The sequence below is a fragment of the Acanthisitta chloris genome, unplaced genomic scaffold (genome assembly GCF_000695815.1).
Source record: "Acanthisitta chloris isolate BGI_N310 unplaced genomic scaffold, ASM69581v1 scaffold2134, whole genome shotgun sequence".
NCBI lineage: Eukaryota > Metazoa > Chordata > Aves > Passeriformes > Acanthisittidae > Acanthisitta > Acanthisitta chloris.
The window spans coordinates 8598-35064 of NW_008668531.1; the positions used below are offsets into that span (position 1 = coordinate 8598).

General features: G+C 35.4%; 1 protein-coding gene across 1 annotated transcript in view; it reads right to left on the reverse strand.

Moving 5' to 3' along the window:
• The window catches only part of LOC103800532 (diacylglycerol kinase beta-like), a gene marked incomplete at its 3' end in the record, with an annotated part of 80112 nt that overhangs the window by 3632 nt on the left and 50013 nt on the right, over nucleotides 1-26467 (reverse strand). Inside the window, exons 4-12 of the mRNA XM_009072912.1 lie at nucleotides 25070-25223; nucleotides 22280-22315; nucleotides 20478-20618; nucleotides 15669-15718; nucleotides 13527-13601; nucleotides 12910-13029; nucleotides 3470-3587; nucleotides 658-746; nucleotides 463-579 (exon numbers count right to left, since the gene is read on the reverse strand). Coding sequence (XP_009071160.1) covers nucleotides 463-579; nucleotides 658-746; nucleotides 3470-3587; nucleotides 12910-13029; nucleotides 13527-13601; nucleotides 15669-15718; nucleotides 20478-20618; nucleotides 22280-22315; nucleotides 25070-25223 — 900 coding nt within the window. The remainder of the gene's footprint in view (nucleotides 1-462; nucleotides 580-657; nucleotides 747-3469; nucleotides 3588-12909; nucleotides 13030-13526; nucleotides 13602-15668; nucleotides 15719-20477; nucleotides 20619-22279; nucleotides 22316-25069; nucleotides 25224-26467) is intronic.

The following is a 26467-nucleotide window of genomic DNA, read 5'->3' on the forward strand; positions in this document are numbered from 1 at the left end:
AGACTTGGTGCACAGATTAATCTATTATCAACTTGTCTCTGCTATTATTCCCAGACACTAGGAATCACTGTATCCTACCAGACGTCCTCAATTTCATTTGCCTGTCAGTACACCACAAAATAGGATTTTGCCCTAGTGTCACAGTGACCTTGATTTTCCCTGGTACTGAAAACTCTTTTGAAATCTTTCTGTAATGTAGATTGGGAATTCTGTTCTTTAGAGTGACATACATTATTTCCATTTGGATATTGTCTTGAAGCAGAATACACCTTTAAAACATTTTTGCTTGTCACAATTAGGGACTCCTAAAAATATGCTACCTATGCCATTTCTTAAACACACACAAGCCATTCCTGATGACAAAATTGAATGAGTCCTTTTGAATTATGAGACTATAAGAAAGACAGTCTCCAATTTTTATCTCTCTAACCTGTGCTAAAGGTTTTACTGTAGTATACTCACTGTGATCTGACACCAAACACAGTGAAGTCCAGTCAAGCCTTGGTAACATTTTATAGTTTTGTGACACTTATCACATTTTGTTGGACAATTTCCTTCTACCCAGAAATGGTGCATTACCTGCAAAAGAAAAATGTGAATATATATAGTTACTAAATTAACAAGTACATGGCAAAGTTAATGCTAGCCCAAACTTACATCAGTGTTCTTTTTAGACTTCACATATGTTTTGATGCAAGATGCAGGAGCTCTTGCGACACAGCGTTCATGGACCGTATACTTGCAAACTGAAAAAAGAAACAACATTAATAGATGTTGAGACAATGGTGTTTCTGACTACATTTCTATGAAACAGATAACGCTACCAGCATGCCATCTGTAAATAATCAATCCAATCAGTCAATGAAAACTCAAACTAGACTGCTTTTTCCATGGAATACAAAAGGCCAATTAGAACAGGAAATATTATGCAAGTGAGAAATCCAAGAATGCACTATCATTGCATAATAGGAAATGCTTAATTAAATCAGAGCTCACTAGATTTCTTCACAATAATTTCCAAATGACAAAAATATTAAAGATAAATTGATGACTGTCAAATGGTTTGATGTCATTTGCTAGCAGGAAGAATTCTATATTTTACAAACTATAGGCATGAGAGTAGCTAGCAAGCACACCAAAAAAAAGCCAATGAATTTATGTTGTTCCTTCCACTGTTTTAAAAATGTTAAATGGATGATCAGTTCCTTTTCAATCAGCTTTTTTTTTCATGCATTCCTTGTAATAACCTTAAATGTAACTCTTATTTTCCAAATACCAACTCCTGAGAAGCCATTTCTTTTCCTAAGCCCTCCCCACCAGTTTTAGGTAATGCTATTGTTGACCAGGTGTGTTAAGATCACACTAGCTGCATTTGGAAAACATACAAATGTCAAGGTACGTTGGAAAGCTCTCCTGACTTCAGTGATACAACTGTGCCAAGATGAGGAAATATGCTACAGCTAATGCTTGCATTCAATAGAGTCAACTATTAAAAACTGAGAATGAATTTTTCCCTGCACAGTATATGTCTCACGCTTTTGACCTCGAGAGCAATTAAGCACAAAGTACTTCTAAACACCTTGCTTGCACCTATTACACAAACCCAGTGGGAGGCGCAGCCATTAATCAGACAAACTGCAGGGAGTAACATTGTTGATTGGACCATGGAGGGATGGTGAGGCCCCCTGTGGTTCCCCCCCTTTTTTTTTTTCCTCCCACACAATCTAAAATGCAAATAATGAAATCTATAGTGATGCTTTGAAAATATATTGGAGAAAAAGCTTAGCAAGATAAGGAAATAGTGAAATAGTTTTGTAAGTAGACTCATGCCTCTTGCAAGAAGTAACTGAAAGGAGCATGTGGATGTTCTTCAGATACTCTGAGACCATTTTTCTCTCCAAATAAATGCCAAGCACAATAACAAATATATTCAAAAGAAGTTCACTGTAGTAGAAAAAATTACAGCTCTTGCAAGGCTGATCTTTGGAGGGAATTTTACTTTACATAACTTGTCTACCCATTTCTGATAACTTCTGAGGAAGGTGAACTACATTTGCTCAGTACAACTTTCTCTTTCAGACATATATGGGTCTTGCATTTCCTCACAAGGATTAAGTTAACATCTGTCTGACATAAAAGAATATTAAAGAATGAAGCATTTCAAGATCTAACAGTCAAATAAGCATTATATAGTTACTGTCATCAGTATTTATTAATCTGAAGTCATGCAATTTTTATTTGTTTGAATTTTAATGTATCTCTCTCATTTCATAGCATTCTGAATCAAACTATATGATGTGAAAATGGCTACAAGGATTTACACCTGAATTAAGTTTTAGGGAGATCTGAGGCACATAGAGGAAAGTGAAATGGTCAGTTCCAAACCCCTCACTCAATTCAGGTTAATCCCAAATTAAACCAATAGAACTACAGGGGCAGAAATGTCCTGATCAGCTGTGATGTGCTATCTTTCATACTAAAAATGGAGCAAGTAAGTTACACTAAAAAACTGAATAATTTATCAAAGAGAACAATGAAAGGCGACTTGGTACCATCATGAGAAGAATACTGTGGGTACTAAAGATCTCATTAATCTAATGGAGCAGGGCATAACATGAACCAATCACTGGAACCATCTACAAGACATATTCAAATCAGAAAATAGGTCTTAAAAAAAGATGATTAATCACTGGAACACACCACGAAAGAAAGATATGGATCATCCATCTCTTGAAACATTCAAATGGAGACAAGGTATCTTTCAGCAAGACTTGGTTTCTCAAGATACAGGTTATGAGCTGGTCAAACAGATTATTAGGAGGTACATAGATACAACTCAAGGAATTGAAAGGTAGTAACTGCATCTAATAGTCTAATGAAGGTCAAATTAGATGCAGTAGCTTTTCTGTGGTTTTTTGCCTTAAAATCTATAATAAGTTAATATGTGGATTGAGATTTGTTAATACAAACCAAGTAAATATAATTTTAGAACTGGTACAGAAATTTGATTTCTGGGAAACTGGCATTTTGACCTTCACTATTAACAAAATAAAAATTCTGTGCAAAATTTAAATCAACAAACACAGGACTTAGATGTTTGTCAAGTTGATACCTATTAAAGAATAAGCACTAACAAAAACAAAGGAGGAAAAATGTGAAGTTGAAACTTATGATACTTGCTAATATAAAATAAAAAAACCCACTGATAAAAAAAAAAAGACTGCAGACTCCAAAAGGGACATCAGTGATAACTTATAAAACAGAAAACTCCCTCAAACAACACATTTGAAAGCCAAATATCCTGAAAAATTAAAAAGGCAACCTTGAGTGCTCAAGCATAGAAGGCAATGGGGAGACACTACTGTGCTGGCAATGGTTTTGTACTGGGAAGTTATTAGCTCTTTGTTATGCAGCAACATTTCTAGGAATAGACATGTATGCAAATGGACACCAAAATGCTTATACTCACAAGAACAGCAGAGACCTTGCTTGCCTACTCCGATTAGCATGTTCAAACAAAGATTACAGTAGGCAGGCTTGTTAAAGTGTTTCAATCTCCATACATGCTGCCCATCATCTTTTACATTCTGCACAGGACATAAAAGAAACAGATCTCACTTAATAAAATAAAAACAATGAAGTATGCAAGTGCCAGTAAAAATTGGAGATTGACTCAAGAACGTAAAAGACAAGCTGTTACTTCGTTTAATACTCTGCACCAGATCACAGCATAATCATTCTAAATACACAGGCAATGATATAATAAAAAAATTCTTCAGAAGCTCATGGGTATCCATGTGCTTCAAAAACGACTCGGAAGAAAACACTAGGCTGCTGTCACCACTGCAACCCAATGATATCAATGTATCCAGGCTGATATGAGATTACAACTAGTATTCAAAACAAACTTTGTTCTAGACTATTCCTAAAAACCAAAGGTGCTACAGATTAGAAGATAGAACTCCCCAAAACAAATAAACTAAAGGGTTTTTTAAAACTACGCAGATATTCTTAATGACTCTTAGAATTAGGAACATATATGAGCATATGTGAAGTGGGAAAACTAACCACACTACAACAGCTATTGCCAGCTTTAATTTGTGTTAATCTATACTGCCAACAATCAAACCCCAGGTATTTAGAGGTGAGATTTACACCCAGGACCTCTTCTTCAAAGATGGGATTGCTTAAATTTAGGTCCACATTTTTCAGTCAGCAGTAGCAATATACTTGAACCTTGCATGAATAAATTGATCAGCTGATCAATTTAGAGTGTACAATTTAGGGGCCCCGTGTAACTTATGCATGCCACTAAAATATTATCAAATCATTTATATTTATGAAAGTAAACTTTGTGTTGCAGGATTCTCACCATCCTTCTTAATGGAATTATTCTGAGACCTCACTGCTATATGAAGGTTGATAAACCACTGTGCACCTGGTACAGATATTAAATTAATTCTATAAATTCCTAGCTTCTTGGCAAGTCTGGACATCAAGCTTTTTCCTTTTTGCAATCATCAGAGGTTTTGGGTTTAAAACAATTAGATTAACCTAATATAATATCACTTGATTTTTAAAAAAAATTTATTTAGTTTTTACCAAATATAACATCCAATGGAACAAAGGCAGTTAATGTCTGTCATGTGGAAATGGGCTACAGTAGTTTGATTCTTCATTGTATAGTACTGAAACACTATAATCTTCTTGGTCATGTCATTACCAAAAAGAAATTGTCACATAGCTGAAAAACATCACATCAAGCTCTGTTTCTCAGAAACCGCATCAACAGCTGGTTCTTATCCAGTTTCTGGCTTCTTACATCAAACTACTACTACTCGCAATCATGTATATAAAAATGTTCTTGACTAGATCTTCAGTAATATGATGGTTTTCACTGATAAGGACAGTCAATGTAAGTCAGCAGGCATAAATTTTAATAAAAAATCAGTTTTGTCCTATATTAGCATATGAGTTATGTCCTTAAAAATCAGTATTTATCTATCTTTGTCCTTGTGGGCAAAATTAAAAAGAAATCCTGAAGGAAAATCAGCACCCTAAGAAATTAAGAATGTTTAGTTCAAAGCTAGGTCTCAGCCAGAACACTACAAGTTACCTAGAAACAAAAGGAACTGAAGTCAGTTGAAATATTTTTTTCTCTATTGACATGTCAGGATCAGAGACTAAGTGGAGCTCCCCCAGTCTTATCAGCAGGAGTTCAAATGCCATCTCTGACAGCTGGGCAATGTCAGGGTCCCCTTTCTGCAGAAAAAGCACAGCAGATGCCTAATGTGGGATTCTCAGGCTGGCAAAGTGTGTGGAAGTTTTCCAATTTCCCCTGAAGAAGCAGAAATAGATCCTGCAGCTGTGAAGCACTAGAAGCCCGTCAAGCTCCCTCATGACTGGCAGCTGAAGAGGATGTATTTCATTAAATGGAGGTCTGTAACTTTTATTTTTCTTCCTATCTTACTACCATATTCCACACATTTTTGAAGCATTGTTATACTACAATATAGTATGGAGTTACAAGTCTTCTGAAAGTAGACAATTATCCACTAGACAATAAAGACCATGTAAATCCTTCTAAGAAAAAACAGTGAACGATGTACACTTTGATTTTAACATCACTCAGGTCATCAGCAGATACAGTTATAAACCACAAGCACTAAAAATGTGAGTCGACCAGCTTTCCTTAGCAAAATACTTGCCATTTATGAAAATTAACAGAAATTTCTAATTATGCATAAACTTACTCCTCTTCCACATTAGTTTTACTTTTTCATTTTAATTTTATTTTTAAAGAATGACCATTACATGTGAATATGTTGCTTCTTATTTGAACAGAACATATGGACTAACTTAGCTGGCATTTTCCTTATCAGAAAAACAAACAAGTCTTGATGTGGGTGTTCTGCCAATTAAAACACTTAACTGTGTTACAGACTGCAACTGATGCAAATCCATTACATAAACACAATGCACTTTTGGAAAAGAGCAAATTAAATTTTTTCTCTTGTGCACTGCCAAAAATAAGCAATAAAGTGCTGCATATGATTATGCATGCACATAACTTTTTAAAACACTGCCAAGAAAAAAAAAAGACATAATAGGAAACGAAGCCCCCTCAATGCAAGTCTTTAAGTATGAATAAAATCCACAATTCTGACACATCAGTGCACTTACTGACATTAACTCATTTTGCTTCCATATCCTGAGAAAGGGTTTAAAACCAAATAGGCATTAAGAAGATCTCAAAGCAGGGCAGGTACAGTAAAAATCTCTTCCTCACTTTATTATACACATCAAATCAGGCCTCCATATGTCATACACTGACTTTAACACAATGACAAAAGTAACATTTGTTTTGTTAACAACGCTTCTCTTAAGTTATAGTCCTGACCCCTCTACCACGGAGTTGATTGCCAAAATGACCTGACCTTAAAAAGCAAGTCAACCATAAAAGAGCCAGACTTAGAATTAGAGGAAAAATTTATGCTGTCACAGAATTTAGCTACACATTCCTAATCTGGTTTAATATTATTTCACCTTCTTGCGTATTTGTAAATAAAGGTAGCCAAAGCGATCTTCAAGTTTCAAGTACAAAATTCTAGATTCTGAGACATAAAAAAGGCAATGAAATCACCGATAAATTTTGATCCTAGCAAACATGCCCTGCAACAACAGCTACATGCTGAAAAAGCAGCATGCTCAGTCTTTTCTATAAGAAGAGTCAGTAACAAGCATCCAAGTGAGAAGGATGTTATCGAGTCACTGTTATTCTTTCACTGCCTGTTATTTTGTTTCCATTTATTTAAAAATCATTTACATGACTTGTTCAAGACAATTTTATGACTGATCTTTGGTATTGTTTGGTCAGTGGAAAGGTGAGAAGAATGTCCATTAAATTATGCAGCATTTGGTTGGCTCTCAGCAAAGAATTCATGTCAGGTTTTGTTTCATTCAATTTGCTTTGGGAAGAGAGGGTTTTAAGTCTGTTCGGGTTCAGCTGGAGAGGGAATAACCTCATTCAAGAGACATCTTATTTGAGAAGGCTCCTCACTTCTAATTTCTGAGATATTGTGTGTGTGGACATTGGAGAAAGCAAAACAAAACACTTCCTTCATCCACACATTCATCCAGAAATAGGAAAGGGAGCACAAAAGAGAAAATTAAATAATTTTTAAAAAGCTTCATAGTTAGCCACAGCACAATGCCTCACTGTCCCAAAATATGCAGTCACCTGTCATCTGCAGAGACTTGAATGCTGCAGAAATTAAATTGTAAATAATGGTAAATTTGTATACCTTCATGAAATACCATTTATTTTACACCTTATGCACAGAGCAGGTTAAAGCTACTTCTGACCTTTCCTGGGCTTCTGCCAACATACAGACAAAATGAAAAGTGGGACTGTAGTAAGAAAAAGCATTTGCAAACTTCGTGCAAGGAAGTGGGAGCTAGCACAGCACAGAAGTAGACAGCACTGTCAAGAAAAGTGATGAGCACATTTTGAGCAGCTCCTGCTACCGAACTCTCACAATGCATTAGCATTGCGCCCTCTGCTGGCAATGCCGTGAAACGATACAGGTAAAACAGCTCCCCTTATCACCTAGGGGGAATCGTTTCCAGCTGGGAAGGAGCTGGAACACAGTGGGTGAGCTACAGCATCTAGCAGGGACTTGAGTTTGCCCTCTGTACATATGGAAATAGTATATGGTGCACCAGCACTTCAACCTTTTAGAAAACTCACTTCAGACAGGACTTAGAAAAATGTCACCGGGGACAATTTAAAAGCCAGATCGCCCTCCTTCGTCACTGAACAAAAGAAATAGAAGTCTATAAAACTGCCCAGGTTTTAAAGAGCCATTTCAAATTTCAGACTGACAGGGACTACTCACGGTACAACAGGTCCCACACGCGACTTGAAAATGTTTGCAAGTCTCCACTTTGGTTCCAGTTTAACATACTTAGAGCTCAAAAAGTAAGGCAACAGTAATGTAAAATACAAATTAAGAAGTAATATTTCCCAGTGGACTCACACTCAAGTATTCTATCCCATATTTTAACAAAAATGTTTTTAAAATTTGCTTTTTTAACTCTTTGAGCATAATCACATAATATTTGCTGCTTGAGGATCCAAAATAAAATTTTAAGAGTATTTCCTTATGATTTAATTGAAGTATAGTCATAATTCAACATAAACATTTGTCCCTTTGAAATTTACCTTGATTTAAAAGGTGAACTTGGTTGAAAATTACAATGAGTGACTGACTTATAAGAAAGGCATATTAACCTGGTTTCAGATTATTGATGACTTTATGAAGCATTTACCGTCGTTCAATTTCTCTCTCACCTTAGGGCAGTTTTTCAGGAACTGTACAGTACCAGGTACAGTGCAACCATGACACCTAGTGGCCACTGGAGAGGGAATAAAATACCTTCCTAAAATCCAGAATTTCTTTCAACACTAGCACTTATGAATTTGCAGTTTATACCTACTTTTTGCACAATCATTGACAGGAGCGATACTAATGATTCATTACAGGAGAAGTGAGACCAAAATATCTGGCACAGAATTATTTTAAAAGAGAAATTAGTGCTTTTATCAAAACAGGGTGGAATAACAGCTCCTTGCAAAGAGAAGAGCACAATGCTTTATGGCAGACAAAACCCATCATTAGAGGCTTTTTGTGCCCAGATTACAAAGTAAATTTTAAGCAATGCTAAGACAGCCAACGGGGTAACTCCCCACCCTCACTTACAATGTTAAGCTACTTAAATTAATGCAGAATGAAATAAAAAGGTCAGCAAGAATTATGGGCCTGAACAACAAGGGTACCGTACAGAACACATTCAACCACTGCTAACTGGAAAAAAGGTAGTCATCCAAATACAAATGATTTATACATGTATACAATTCCAAGGTCTGTTCTTCCAAAACAAATTAGTGCCTGTATCACAGAACCTCTATAGAAAATGAATCAATTCCTTGTCTTGTACTCAATTTGTTTGTTTAGTACATCAATTGCCTTGAAAAGCACCAAAAATCAAATACATTGTTTCTAGCCTGGAACATTCCCAGAAATAGAACTCTATATTTCTAAATTCTACCTTCACAGCAGCTCCAAAATCAAATCTTATCAGGAAATAGAGGATAAAACCCTGCAAGATCAAACAAACTTGATATTTAAGTCGATTTCCTAGGGAAATGAGACTTATTTATGCTCTTTGTCCCTATCTCCATGACTCTAAACTTCTCTAGCAACATTTAAATTAGTTTAGTAATCTCAAATAAATATGAAAGGGCACTAGAAATTTCGTGCAAATCTAGGGAAGACGTGGGGGGAGTGGGGGAAGCAGAGAAAGAGCAGAACTAAAATCAGGCAGATTTCCTTGTTACTTCTTCTGACTTAGTAACTGGTGGCTGACTAATACTTGTTGTAACAACCCAATGCTCTCATCACTTTCAGAAGGGGATTACTGATGAGGTCTGAAGGCAAAGATCACAAACCTGTGAGTGATTAGGCTATCTCAACCCACACAGTTCATAAAGAGTAACTTGTTTATTTTCTTTTTTATATATATATTTCCATATTTCACTTAAATGTTGCTTTTTAAATTTTTACAATAAATCATCTAATATAATATGTAATAAAACCTGTTTGAAAGGCTTTAAATGTAATATAGAACTTTCACGTGTTATCTGACCTTTTTATACAGCTATTACAGGAAACTAAGTACAAACAGTGTGGCTGAATTCTGAAGGCACTATGACAAATCTGCAGCTGAAATAAATTATAATAGCTGCTCTAATATTAGCATAACAAATTGCAACAGCTGAGAATCTTGTATCATTTGTACAAGCTATATACAAGAGTTAGGAATATTACAGTGTTAATGGACCCCAGCCCAAAACAAATTAAACATTTGACTGGTGTCATAATTTATTTAAATAAACTACAGTGACAATTCTTTGTCACAATCATACTAGACAAGTCTGAAATTTATTTATTGGATTTAAAATTTTGGCGTTGCTGAATTCAGCATAGAATCAAAGCATAAGTGGCTAAAGGTAAAAGAAGGTGACAGAATTGTTTGGTTGTTTTGGTTTTTTGGTTATTGTTTTTTTCAACATGTGAAGACTATCAGGGCATGTCTAAGCAGGATAAGCCACTAGGTTATTCCCCTTTTCACATACTAATCAGCTTGATTTTGTTTTTTTGGTTATTGTTTTTTTTCAACATGTGAAGACTACCAGGGCATGTCTAAGCAGGATAAGCCACTAGGTTATTCCCCTTTTCACATACTAATCAGCTTGAGGAAAACTTTCATATAACACCACTTTATTACTTGATTAATGAGTCAAAAAGACTCTTGTTTTACTTTTCATTGTCATAACTAAAAGGAGGGAGAAATACAGTCAAAGAGCAGAGTCCTGGAAAGCTAGGTTTGCAAAATCTAACAACAGCATGTATAATAAAATAACAGTATTCCACTAATGGGAATGATGCACTGGAATGAAGAGCTTGGGTAACACATTAGATGCTGTAAAACCATCACAATCTTGCAATAAGTTTACAAAAATAATGATGGACAGGAATTAGAGTTTTAACTGTATTGATTTCACTCTTCAATGTCCTAAAATACATTTTGATCTGAACATTTAGAACTGGGTACAAAACCAAAAAGTAGCTTTCTGCTGGTTTGATGGAAAATTTAAAGATACTGCTTTTTTCTACATATTATGCTAATAGTCCCAGAAATGAGACCATTTAATACAGAAAAAGAAAAATGAGAGCCCTTTTAAAGGGCATCATCATATTCTAGTGAATCGTTAGTAAATGACTAGCAAATCAGCTCATATTTAGGTAATGGACTACATTCACAGTAAAGTAGAATATTAAAAACACATTAAATAATAAACTATGCTTCCTGATCCAAAAGATATTTTGCATGCCACTATAATATTTTTGCACAACTTCACATTAATGTCTGTTACAAACACATAAAGTACTGGGAATACTCTTGATGACAGAGACACTGACCCAGGTTGATAGCAGGCTACAGAATTTTGATCACTATTTACATATATTTATCATTTCCATAGTAAAGCTACACACAGAAAGATAAATATCTAATACCTAGCAAAAATACTCAAAAGAATAGAATTTCTGATAACATTGCTTCTTTCTAATAACTTTTGCTTTAATATGGAAATAAACCTCTACAGAAGGATCTGAATTAATTTATGCCATAATTTAAGAAGTTTCAAATTTAGAAAGAATGAAATGTAGACATTGAAAAATACACCCAGAACATCTATACTACCTGTCAGAAAAGACAAATCTGCACTGAAAATTACTACCAGTTATCTGCTGTACTGATTGCTTGAGAGCGTTTGCTGTCCTTTGTTTAGGGCAATTCTGTGGAAATAATGAAATTCAGCCTGTCAAAGATCTGTTGTTTGATGACAGGGAAGTTAACATTTTTGTCACTCAGTCTCACATATGGAATTAGCCAATTAGTTACTACTTACAGTGATCCAAGCACACTGAAAGTTTACTTCAGATAGTTTCCTGGCAATTTGATTAATAAGATTTTGCAGGACTTGTAGATCTGCAGTTAAACTCACTGGTTTGTTACACATTTCTTACAGAAAGTCTCAGTCTGACTGTTCTTTGTACAAATAAAATACCAAAGAGCAACTACAGCAGCCTAGATTTAGTTCAAGCCACAGTAGTATATGCAAATATTATTTATTATTTCACCTCAATATCCAAAAACTACTTAACAAAAAATAAAATAAAAATGTTTTCTCTCAAATAACAGAAAAGCATTTGAAACAGAAAAGCATTTGATACATGAGTTCAAAATTAGCTCAGATAGAGGACAGCAGGTGGCACCGGCAACATGCCAGTGTTAAAACAGCTGCATTGAACTGGAACAGATTGATCATATTAAATCTGTATTGTCTTTAATGTGAAGCTGTAAATACAGAGAACATGAATTCATCTTTCATAACACTCTATCCTTTGGTGTGTTACCCTTTGATATTGCTATTTAGTATAGTTTTTTAAGGTAGTTACAGAGACTATCTTCACAGGGATGTATCATGACAGGACAAGAGCCAATAGGCAGTAATTGTTGCAGAAGAAATTCCATCTGCATGTAAGAACAAAAGCTAAAACAATTAATGAGAGTTTGCCCACAGGACTGGTGGAATCCACCTCATTGAAATTATTCAGGCTTGACATGGTCCTGGATAACTGTGGCTCTGTCTTTAGTAAGAGACTGGATCAGATGATCTCCAGACATTCTTTCCAACCTAGATTGTTCTGTGACTCAATACGGTTAGGCCACACAACACAGCACCATGCTGAAAAGCTCAGATACTGCTCCGTTTGCCCACAGGACTGGTGGAATCCACCTCATTGAAATTATTCAGGCTTGACATGGTCCTGGATAACTGTGGCTCTGTCTTTAGTAAGAGACTGGATCAGATGATCTCCAGACATTCTTTCCAACCTAGATTGTTCTGTGACTCAATACGGTTAGGCCACACAACACAGCACCATGCTGAAAAGCTCAGATACTGCTCCAATCCAGCTGTTATGGGCAGTAAAACATTCTTAACAGATAATACTGAAGCTAGGAATTAACAGCATGCTGTTAGCAGGACAGATTAATCAGCTCTTTACAGCTCCCAGCTCCAGAGCTAGCTCATTTGGTGGTGCTTCAAACACACTAATGTAACTCTAACTTTGAATATACTTTTGTTCCTTGCATGCCATTCAGACATAATAAAGAAAAGTAAAGCAAAGATATTCTTTATACAAGCCGTAGAGAAACTAATCTGAGGGACACAGCTAAAATGCAAGCAGAAACTTGACACTATTATTTAATACTTACATTCTCTAACCCAAGAAGCACCAAGAGTGGGATTGTTGTCATTCCCCCTTGGATCCACTCTTCTAGAGAAACAGTGCCATCATGATCATAGTCAATTTCCTCCATCATTTCATGAAGAATCTAGAGTTAAATGAAAAAAATCTCATAAATTCTAATTTATTATTCTTATTGTATTCTAATATGGCAACTTCTTGTTAGAATATGTGCAGATCTCCAATTCTATGATTCACATGCAGAAAGTATTACATGTATGGGAGCTGTAGTAAAATGAGTACAGCAAGTTCAGAAAATTAACATTTTACTATCACCTAAAAGTCCCAAATCAAGGGTACCTACTTGCAGTTACTTTTTAAAAAATTTCAGAGACAAACTAGTTATGTTACAAAAGTTAATTACTACATGCATTGAAAAAAAAGTCCTTAAATTGTAGCAAGAATGTTTTACAGATCAGATTTACTCAGCAAAAAAGTGCCAATTGACAGTGCCATAGTGGAACACTGACTATTCTTATTTCTATCTTACAAACATATAGAATCACATGTTGACATGAAATATCACAAAATTATGAAATGCTGTCTCTTGCAACATTAAAAAATTGTGATTAAATGGATACTTACTGGACTCAGTTCAGTAACATCCCATTCAAGGTATTCTGCAACATGCATCATTTGAGCAATGATATTTTCTAGCTCCTACAGATGAATGAAAAAATATATTTAATGCAAGATTATAAAGAAAAATTCTACTGCAATGAACTTATAATTCAACCCTATTGCATTCAGTGACACTGTTTCATTGATGTTCCTAATGGAATGTCCTTTACACCAGAAGCTGTCCACTCAGGTGAATCTGCTTCATGAGGAAAACATCAGGAAGGGACCACAAAGCATTCAGGGAGGTGAAATACAGACTCACAACCAAAGTAAATGAAAGAAGACATAGTCTTCTAGTTATCTTTTAAGCACTGTTTTCACAATCTGATGTCCATGCTGTCATATAATGATGTAAGGATCTTTAAATTCCAGCATTCTAACAATTGTTTTTACAAGAATTGCATCATTCACCACTTTCTAATGGAAATAAGGCATAAAGTGTATGGTATAAATTAATACAGAAATATTTCCTTACCATTAGAGTGTTGTAATTTCCCTTGATCACATATCACTGGTGCACTTCTATACTCATATATACAATTTTGCTTTGTAAACATGCTCAAATACTTATCCAGAATCATTCTGATTTTTCATGTGTATCTAGTTATCCAACTCATATTTTGTACTGCCTAAAACTATGATACCATATTTATTTTATACCTGCAGATTTCCAAAAGATAATGGCCTAATGTGTATATCTCAAACACTGATAGCCAGATGGCTGTGGAGCCAACCAAGGATCCTTGGCAATAATGGACAAGAATTGTTGGTAATAACAAAGGCTTACTGGTAAAAACACAAGGTGGGACAGAACAAGATGTGGCTGGAGAAGGGGGCCATGCATAAGAAGGGCAGCACTTTTCCAGGACAAACATCTTTGTTCTAGATTCCTGGAGATAAGCACAATGCAGTACAGAGCAAGCACAGAAATGAGGCTGAGAAGTGGACATGGACGGTAGAGGGGGATCAAGACCATCCAAAGCCCTCTGATCCGTTTCCAGAGAGGTCTGAAAGAATGGACTGCACATGGTAACTAATTTCCATAGAAAGCAATAAACCTATCTTCAGGTCAGGAAAAATCTATATTTATAAAAAATAAAAGGTACCCCCATCAATCCTGGACATCCCATTGGCTGGGCCAATGCTGGAACCAGGACTAGTGAACTCTTCTCTTCTCTCTTCCTTTTCATCTTACCCCTTTATCCAAAACCCACTGCCATGTGCTTATGCAGTAGGTCACAGACTAACATAACCAATTACCATGCCAAGTATGTAATCTACGAGTAAAACTTTGTGAGCTTTTGCAGACCCTCTGACTTTTGACATTCCTTTTGACCAGGAGCATCTTTGAACCTCGGGTGTTCCCTTCACCTTGAGAGTGGGATGTCACAGTATCCCTATATAATTTAGCTTCCCTACTTCCTTGTCACTTGTGGAAATCTTCTTTGCCAATCCACTCTATGCTGTCTTCCTTCCAGGAGATAGAAAACAAGAAGGGGGCAAAAATGCCAAATAAAAAATAAAAAAGAAAGCTGCCAACAGAACACTTCTTTCTGTTAGCTAACAGGAAAAAATAGTTACTTTTTTTGGTAAATTATTGCTACATCTCTGATTTTTCTTCAAACACTTGGTTGGGCAACTCCTCAAAACTTTGCCTTTAATATTATCCCTCTGCTCTTAATAACAACATGGAAGTTCTGACATCTCTCCACATAAATCCAGTATGTGACTCTCACACTTTCCCTTTTTAATGAAATATTTACAAATGGTGCTTTCATACACATCTCCCAGCAGCATACTAAAAATTTTGGAATCATATTAATGTGTCCCCTACCGTATTATGATTCAAAACCAGAAGACTACAGAATAGGACTCCATGACAGCACTGTCAGCAATTGAAAATTTATATAGTTGTAGAGGTAGCAGCTTAATGGAAAAGAAAACTCAAGAGTTACTTTTCAAATGGATGACTTTTTATTGACTATAGTGTATATGGCTTGTAATAATAAAGGATAAATATAAACTTGATTTGGATTAATGTAGTTTATATAGGTATGTCATTATGACATACTCATACAGTGCATTAAAATACATAAATAACATTACCGAACTATCCAAGTATCCATTCCCATCTGTATCATACAAGCGAAACATAACTGAAAAGAAAACAAAGAGAGACGGAAAGTCTGTTAGAAAACATAATAAATACATTTTTTGTTGAAAAAATCAACTGCAAATCAAAACAAACAACAACTAAACCTGAGTTTCAAAGAAAGGACAAATATGTATGCTCACACTACCTGCAGACCCACCAAACAAGTCATATTATGTGAGAGGTTCACTCAGCAACTACCCTGCAACAGTGCCTTCAAAAAAACATATTAGCCAGACAGTACAATTGCACCTTTTCCACATAATCACTCCAACATCTAATTTGGTCTGTGAACTTCATTTTGGTTCCTTCTGGAGATGATCTGTATTCATAGTAAGTACCACCAAAAGGGCCTTCTCTGTCATCTCACCAAACATAGGATTACATGCGATTGGTCAGGCAAATGTTGATATGCCTGCTTAAATTACACTGCCACGCTACTCACTTGGTTTCAGCTATCACTATTCAATAGTGATATTGTTTTAGAAATTATTTTCTGACCAACTAAACGAAACAGACGAATAATATTTTAAGTATCTAATTGCCCAAATCCAACAATAAACATTCCTCACAAACTGTCAGCATGACTTCTCCCAGGACCATACTTGCTTCAGCAATTTTAAAATGTATTACCAACATTTTGGGGAGCCACCCAGACAAGAAGCTGCATTTTGACGATACTCAGAAAAAACCCAAACTTTCAAGATCACATCATTACTTGATTCCAGCCACAAGAACAGGTGTGTCCACCACAGCCAAGAGATTTTAAAGCAGTTTACTCAGCTGATCATATACTGCATCAGATTACAGAGCAGAAACCAGCCCTCAAGCTTTGGTAGGAATACTGTTAAAAGACTAAAGATGAAAACCTGATACTTACGAATACCTCACTCTTTGTCCCTACTCTCTGGGACGGTTTGTCAGAGCTCTGAAATCTAAACATCCACCACACCCTATAAGAGCATTAGACATGGTTTTTACCCCTAGAACTACTTTTCTAAGTATGAAGAAGACAACCCATGTACAGGTGGTTCCAGGACCTTCACTGATAGCAAATGTAATAGTAATGGCTTCACTGATAGCAAAGCCCAAGTAATCTGGTAATGAACTGCCTTATCAGATATCTTAAGAAAAGTAACATATGACCTACTCAACAGGGAGGAGTCCCACCACATTGGATCCACAGTAAATGCTGTTACAGTCCAATAAATTCTGCAAGCAAAGCTGATTGCAGTTTTTAGGGAACAATATAATGACAAGTGAGGAAATTCTTAGCAATTACAAAGTAAAGTTCAGAAAGAATTTGCTTATTTTTGGACTTACAGCAAAACATATTTAACTGTTATATGGATTGGCTTGCTTCCCTGATATCCTCCATCTTGGGAAAAAGTTGTTCGTCTAACTCGGGGGAAAAAAGTTACGTACTAAACCTCTACCACTTCAGCAATTTTTGCCACTACATTGCACTGCTCTTAAGACCTGTAACATGAGATTGATGATATTTACTGCAGTATATTGTTTCAAGCCACAAAGGTCCATTATTCATTAGTCACAGGATAAGAAAATCTAGAAAAACATCTTTCTTTGCCTGGAGTTACACAGCAGAAATGTTTCGGTGTAAAACAACATTTAATGCAAAAAGCCACCAGAGATTGGTACTGTCCCTGGTAGCACGCCTTCTACCAATGCTCCTCAGAGCTTGACAGCTAATATTAGCTGGCAAAGGTACCATTAAGCATTCAGTTTCCATAGGGATGAATCACTGAATCACTCCATGATAAGGTTAAAAACACTTGGCTCTCCTTCCTCCTCCGCTCTGATTCTAATGCACTGGTTGAAAGAATGTTTTACAGTTATCATGAAAGCAAGTTTTAGCATCTCCATGATCTTTATACACACCAGAGCAGTAGGGCGTAAAACTTTATTTTTTCCCTTGAGAATCTGTGGTTCTAATCAGTCATTTAAAACCAGACATTAGTATAATTATAACTGTTTCACCTTTGTGGCAAACAAAGTCTTTCCAATGACATATGTATTGGGTAGTGAAAAGTCTCAATCTGTGCCCTTGGTTAGAGTCTGAAAAAACTATGCTACTGGTGTGGCATGAAATTTCATTTCTATTCATACACTGCTAAATATTCATGTTCTTGCTGATTTACACACCCTATGAGAGAAAAAAAACAACCCAACAACAAAATGATAAAAACAACTGAACAGAAGTTCTGATGCAAACTACAGAGCCCAAGTCAATCTTTTATAATTATTTTCCCATCCCCTTACCTGACTGCACAGAGTGGCCACTCAATTTCTATTACTAGATAGCAATATGACCTTAAAATGATAACTTCTATTCTTCCAGTGTATCTCTGTGAGGAATGATTGGGATTTTCTTTATATTCAGGCCATACAGAGATTATGAATAATAGATATGCTGAGCACAGCAAACAGGTGAGTTTTACACTGCTTAAGAACTCCAGAAATATGCTGCTAATAGGTTAGAAAATGCATTTATCTGCTGGCATATTTGTAAATACATGAAAATCCATAGATTATATAAATCCAAAACCTAAACATTATTTTGTCTTAGTGTATTTTATCCTCTAGCTTGTATCAAATTTTATATGGAAGCACCACTTTCATGTTCTGCCTGTTCTGAATCAAGTTTCCAAACATCATGATGTGTTTGATTCCTTTTTTCCAAGTTTTTGTCAACAGAAAAAAAAATAAAAACTCATGATTCCAGATTAGTATTAATATTTATGTTGGCAACTCCAGAATAAGCCACCTCTCTCTTTTTTCACTTCACTGCTTCAAATTTATAATTTATCTCACAGCCACAGGACCTACTGTTACAAAATTTACAAACAGTTAAATTAGACCATTAATTTATAAGGAGAATCAACTAAGATAAATAGGAAAGTCTGCATACTAATGGTACAGTATAAGTCAAAATTCAGATACTAAAAAGTGACAATATGTGGTATATTTCAAGTCGATATGACAAAGCAGAAAATAAACCTACAAAATAACCATGTCCATAATTACATGCAGTAGATGCAAATGGCCTTGAATATACAAAAACATGTGAGTACTGTACACCTATTAGATCATGCTCTCTCACTCCTAAATTATATAGAACATATTATTTTGCCTATGCAGTTCCTATTGCAGGAAGTTCATGGAAAATCCCCCACACTAAAATTATCACCAGTTCCTCTGTCTCTACCAATTCCTGACACCAAGGCAGGCAACTGATCTCCATATCATGCATCAACATGTTTGTGCGTCGAGCTTTTCAGAGCTCTGATAAGGCTTGCATAACTTACTACCATAAAATGGTTATGACACTGTAAGTTAATGTCAATCACAGGATATTCTGTTCTGAATGCACATTCATGCATACATTCTCATATTCTAATCATATGATGCCAAACTGGTATTACCAAATTGGGGGGATGGGTCCTTAGAATCTTTGCTGAGGCAAAGTTATCAGTGATCTTACAGTACAAAAGTTGCCATTGTAAATGAACTACAGGTAACAAAACATCAGGATACTCCAACACCATGTGGTCATGTAACCTTGAAATGAATTTCTTCTTCTGGTAGAAGCAGTCTACTGTTTGAGTGTCTTATCATATTGAATATTTCCATGTTAGAGCCTGATCCCACAGATTTTTATAGACATACCAGCTATGTATATCAAAATATATTTCATAGAGTCATAGAATCATCGGGGTTGGAAGAGACCTCAAAGATCAGAGAGTCCAACCCTACCATCATTACTAGACCATGGCACTAAGTGCCACATCCAGTCTCATCTTGAAAACCTCCAGGGACGGAGAATCCACCACCTCCCTGGGCAGCCCATTCCAATGCCTGACTACTCCCTCTGTAAAAAATCTCTTCCTAATATCCACCCTGGCAGAGCTTGGGTCTGTGCCCTCTTGTCCTACTGCTAGTTGCCTGGGAAAAGCGACCAACCCCCACCTGACTACAACTTCCTTTCAGGGAGTTGTAGAGGGTGATAAGGTCTCCCCTGAGCCTCCTCCAGGCTAAACAACCCCAGCTCCCACAGCTTCTCCTCATAGCACTTGTGCTTGAGTCCCTTCACCAGCCTTATTTTTTGATATCAATAAGGACTATATGATTAGACTGACTGTTTATCCATATGAAAAACTGGCTTGTAAAATTCCACAATAGAGAAACAAGTTTCCTTCTTTTTTCTTCTGATTCACAGATCAAATTCTCTATTATTTTTTTAATAGGTAGAGGTGTTGCACTTCAATGAATCAAGCCCCTAATTAAAATACAAGAAAAATCAGTTTCTAACTTCGTATGTCAAACACTCATTCCCAACAGCGATACAGACTTGGATCATTCTTGGGTTTTCAGTATTCACTAATATTACAGAGCCCACAGTGTATATTAATGACTACTCTTTGTTTGAATTGCTTGTTTAGTACAGATTATTCACCATGTCTATACATCTCTAAGTATATTTCATTTGGTTTTCTCAGATCTGATACTATCAAGAGGTGACAGTATAGAAAGGATTATTTTAACTGCAGAATGCATGATCCTTACTCAGGAATTTAGTAAAAATCTCATTAAATTAATACTATTAACAAAAATAAAACATAATTTTTGCAATAATAGTCACCTAGAGCTGTATTTTTGTAATGCCGCTGCTTGGAATTGGTTCTTAAATTCAGAATTTTTGATGACTCACTGAAATAAATATATAGAATTAACAAAGAACATACATTCTAGCTTGTCTTCAGGTCTTCCTCGTTCTAGCAGTGACAAATAGCAAACAATATCTTTCAGCTGGATCATTTCTGGTAACTGTAAGTTGGCAGGAGTAGGAGGTCTGGATGTAGAGGTACCTTTGTTAAGTCTCAGACCTGGAAATAACCCATAGCTTTTGTTAGTCTTAACATACGATATAAGCAGAAAATAAAAACATAACTCTCATATATGCATCTTTCTTTTATGTGAATCTGAGATTACTTCTGAATTTAAATATAAATGTAAAGTTTTAAACAATTTGTGTTCATAGTTTATCCAGCAAAGGTAGAATTAAAATGATAGTAAGTTTTTAAAATATTACATGAATAAGCTAAAAAAGGAAATCCTCAAACAATTATGGGAATGGCATAAACTTTCTCTCATTTATGTTGATCTGATTTCGTTTGACTACCAAAAAAAAAAATCAGTGAATATTTTTATGTGTTAATCTGATTTCGTTTGACTACAAAAAAAAAAAAAAAATCAGTGAATATTTTTATTATTTTGTTATTTACAAGTTAGTTTAAGTATTTAAACAATCCCTGGTCAACCCTGCATGCACTTCCTTGTGCTTGTAGAAGTTTCATCTAACTTATAGATTGACACCAACTACAGTAATTGAATATGTTTTAGTGCCAAAAACCCCTCTGCTAATACCCATGCACATAGTTATCCCAAAACCACAGCCAGATGTGTGTCAGAGCAGTACATATCTAAAACACGGAAGCCTCAGTCACAGACTACTGAGAACATAAATATAGAATTTAAATAGTAGCTGTAATAATTGCTCAGACATTGTGATCGATACCAGTTCTGGTGTACCACTTGGAACACAATTTTAAAAACTGCCAAACTTTTTATTTCAGGAGAACATTGGTATGACTAATCCCCATGATGAAACTGGCATCTGCAGGACCAAAAGGGGAAAAAATTGGAAGGATAGCAGAACAAAGGAAAAGCACTAATAAAATTTTCTTCACAAGTTTGTTACATTTCTCACTGACTTTAGCGATGTTAAAGATGAAACTTTACAAAAGGATATACTGTTCCTAAATATTTTCTATAAGTAATTCAGAACAGATTCACCATTGCACACGTAACCTGCATACATAATTTCTTTCATCCATATGTCTTGGACAAGTTAATTATTGCAGCAAATGGAAAGAGAATTTTGGTGGAGTTTTTTCATCCTATTTTGATCTTGAAAAACTTCATTGCAATATGTAAACATCTTTAAAGGTCCACATGTGAAAAGGTAGGTCTACATGTCACAAGGTACACATGCTATAAAAACCAAAATTTTGTAAACAAGAGCAAATTGACATGCAGAAAATGTATCTGTGAATCAAGTTCATGTTCATGGCTTCAGACAAATAATAAACACTGAAAGTAAATATTTAAATTAGTAAAAATATTTAATAAGGCAATGTGCTATTTAATGAGCTTGCATGACAGTTAAGTGTCACTAAAATGAAGACATTATAAAATCTTATTCAATTAAGATGTTAGCTTTAATCACACAACTTACACAAATAGTTCACATTCCAGTCTTAGGTGAATCTTATTCACAGATTAAAAAGTATTATAAAACTTGGGCTAACTCATCTCAAAAATATGTAGTGCCAAAATCCAAATGACAATAAATACAATTTTTAAGGTATCTTTTAACTTATCATCAGCTGCAAGGTGCAAGTTAAATTATTACTTCTTAATCAAAGGTGGGAGAGGTTGACTGCAATGTGCTCACGTACAGATGACTTGCAGTGCTGCTGCTTACCTGGCATCTGTTTCCATCTCTCTTCAGACACCTTAACTGAAAACACAATTTATAAACTGTCATGAGTGGACCAGAAACAGTAAGTGAAAAATGAACACATACCAGATAAATTGATGAACCCTGCTACTTTCCTTGTCACCTTCTCTAGCTCTCGTATAGCTTTCCATTTTCCAGAAGAATGTCAAGTGTTTTTGACAATTTTATTTTCCAGTATAGTCATGTTTTTTTCACTATTAGTAACATTTAAAAATGACTGGATATCCTAAACCAAAGGTTTCCACAATTTCCATTTCCATATTAAAATGTACCAACGCACAGATTTTCCCTTTAAATGTTACAGTTTATCAAGATGTAACATTTAGTTTAAATCTCATGTAACCGAATAGCAATATAAACAGTACATTTTCCAGCACAAACAACTCTTGCATGAGGTGAACTGAACTGCCTCTCTGAATAAGCTTTGGATATAGCAATTTATCAAACAATCTTTCTGGTATACCACTAAATACATATGGAAGATTCCTAGGTCAGTATCACATTATATGATTTCTAAAGTCCTTAGTAACTGAAAAACATGAAAACTAGCTATAAACTGGGAAATGTTACTGAAGGAGAAAAAAAATGTTAGAAGGCAGTGTTAAAGTAAGAAACTTAGCATATAGTTTAAAGAACAACTATAATAATAACAACCATAATAATGATGCTATAATAATTATAATCATTATTATTTTACCACACATTAGAATATAATGTATCAGAGAGAATTACAGTGGAAGTGAAGAAAGCTGAGTATGGCATACACTGGGCAGAATTTAGCCGTAAATCTGACAATGAACTAAAACCAGTTATTATCATTTCTACTTATGAAATGTCAAACCATTGAAATACAAAACCAGAATGGTAAATGATGATTTTTAAAAAAATAAGAATGATCAGACAACATATGTGAAAACACAGCATAATCAATAAATAAACATGCACCATGAAATGGCAGCTGCTATCAGAGTTACCAGGCAAAAATTGTAGAAGACTACAAATTTTGGTGGCTGGTACAGTGTACGTTTATTGCTGATGACACTCATGGATGAGAACATGATGAAAACTTCAATAAAAAATAATTAAAGTCGAAATGAAATTGTGTTGCTGAGGCTTTATAGGCAACAGAATCTATATTCATAGTTGAAAAAATTGCAATGCTGAAATTTTCTGACATCCAAAATATGCACTGCAGCATACAATAAAGAATACATTTAGACATGCTCTTAGGGGTCCTGTTCCAAAGCATCTTTAAGGGCAGGGGACTAAATTACTGGTCTAAATGACTTGCCTAAACCTGTAAGTCATTATCAGGCTGTAGCAACAGAAGTTTTTTAATACTTAACACAACTGATTAAATAATTGTCTACTAAGCCTGCTGCTCTGCACATGGAACTAATCTAGGTAACTAACAAGAAAAGCCCAAGAATTTGGAAATGTACTGTTTACTGTATTTGTGGAAGGAGACGTGTCTGTGGCAGTTCTGACTAGAAATGATAAAAAAAGGGATATCTGAAGAATTCAATTCAAATTTTCGAAAAAATGTATGAAGAATCATACCCTCGATGTGGTGAGCAAGCTTTGCTGGCACAAAAAAAAAAAGTTTTTCCCATTAAGTCTAAATACAATTAATGACCATTCTAATATAATAGAAGATGATAATGTAATATGGTTTCTGGTTGGTTGGTGGTGTTTTTTTTGCCAGGAAATATAAATATAATAATCGCAAGTTACAGGTACTGTAAACTTACATAAATAAGTCAAATCCATCTATTTAACATAGTTGAGAATGGCATGCACTAAAAAGGAAAAAGTCAGACTCGATATCTGAAAGGCTATAATTAGTATTGTATACTGAGACATCTATGGAAAGCTAGTGCTTGGTATCTGCAGGAAAAGATCAATTTCAGCTAGCAGCACTTGTACCAAATTCACAATTTCTGGATGAGATGTAGTTAGAAGACTCCTAATGTTCATATAAAGACGTTAAGCAATTAGGTACCGTTGGTACCTTGGTACCAAAATCCATTTGATACCTTGCTCTAAGCACTTGAGACTGTTTCAATAATTTAGTCTAGCTTCTGCTTCTAACTACTGGATTCTGATAGAGTTCCAAAATTACTGAAGTAATAAACTGAGTATTTCAAGTTAGGAAGATAACCTTAAATTTCTTCTGCAAATTTTCTTCTGAAGCTTTATAAAATTTTGAAAGTTGACAGTTTTTAATACTATTTTGAATGCTGTGTCCTCCGAACTCAAAATCACTTTTAGTAACATACTGCTAACACTTACAGAACATTTAAATTATCAGTAGCTTCTAATTATGTAGGGTTACTAACAGCAGAATCTACCTATACCATTAAGAGAAGCAGCAGTAACTGGGCACAGAAATGGTAAACCACCAGCAGGAGCCTCCTGCATGAAGCTCTGAAGGCTTCTATATGTTTTATGTTTATACAGTAGACAGTAAGATCATGTAACCATAGCAATCTGATTAGCATTAACATGACAAAGACTGTCCACTTGGTGTCTCAGCTGCATCATTATTGCGAATTAAAAAGACAAAATCATTTAATTTCCATTTCTTTTCACAATATTTCTTATGATTGCATTAGCTTCTCTAATTTCACAAATATCAGAACAAAAAAAAACCCCACATATAGTTTAGAATTTCATATATTTGTAGCTATTAGAAGTAAAACAGCAGGGTGAGGGAAGCATTAGCTCTTATATTACTGTGATTTTACTACTTACCTCCAGAAAGGTGCTGCGGTTTGTTTTTTATCAGTGGGCTGCAGTGAGAGATTTTGTTGCTAAATGATGTAAAAAGATGCTCAATGAAATCATCTGGCAACTCTGCCTCCAGAAATGTCTTCATAAACAGCTTGAATCCCTCTAAATCAATTGTCTTGAGTGAGGGGGATGAGGGAACAAAAAAAACAGAAAAAATTTTTTTTTGTAAAACAATCATACTAAACCATCATATAATATTCTGTTAACAGAAACTTTGGATTATATTTGAAATTTCTGATTTTTGAAGATAAAGACTATCACACCTATTCTTGAAAGTGATTAGTGAACTAAGCATTACTTTGAAAACTCACAGTATTGCTACAATACATCAGAGCACAGTGTAAGATAGCCCAGAGCAAATTCAGAGCACTTATATCAGGACCCTAAAAACAAGTTCCATGCTCTCTAGTAACTTGATTAAATTGTGGCTTAACACACAAAACTGCAACAAAAGGCATCTATCGGCTCACTGGGACGTACTTAGCAAGACTTAGTTTTTCCTATAATTAGCCAGACAACAAGCAGAGGATTTTTGGATGCCTGTTTCAGGGAACTGAAATCCTCCTGTCTTTTCCTAGGTGACAATATGTTTTGCTGGTATTTGTCAAAGAGTAACTAATCACCCTATCTTAAATAAATTCTAAGAGTCAAATGAGAGTGCTAAGACATGTAGTATTACTTACACAGGGAAAATAACAGTTGTGGATTTGAAACACTTGTCATTAACTTTAACTGGGTTCTGCTTTTGCCAGCAAGGTAAGAGCTGATTAATAAAATTCCATTGGTTGCTCCTGTTAAAGACAGCATTGCATGTTTTAAGTAATAAAATGAATCATAGAGTATCTCCAGCTGGCAGGGATACATAAGGATCATTGAGTCTAACTTCCAGCTCCTGGCAGGACTACCTGAAACTAAATGACTAAGAGCATTTTCCAGATGCACCTTGACCTCTGATAGGTTTGGTGGCGTGACCATTTCCCTGGGGAGCCTCTTCCACTGATCGACCACCCTCTCAGTGAAGAACCTTCCCCTGATGTCTATCTGAATTCCCCTGACGCAACTTCGTTCTATTTCCTCATGTCCTGTTGCTGGTTACCAGGGGGAAATCAGCACCTCCACCTCAAGGAAGGTGTAGACTGCAACGGGGTCCACAACAATGTCAAGCATTATCATCCCATTCTATCCTGCTAATACAGACCAACTAAATAAAAAGGTGTCCTGAAACATATTGACACAACTGAGTACTTATCAGTGAAGCTACACTTTATCAACCATTAATCTGCAAAACAAAGTGTTGTTGTCATTATTTCTAGATCAAACAGAACAGAAACATTTCGTCATTAAATAATGAAGGGATAA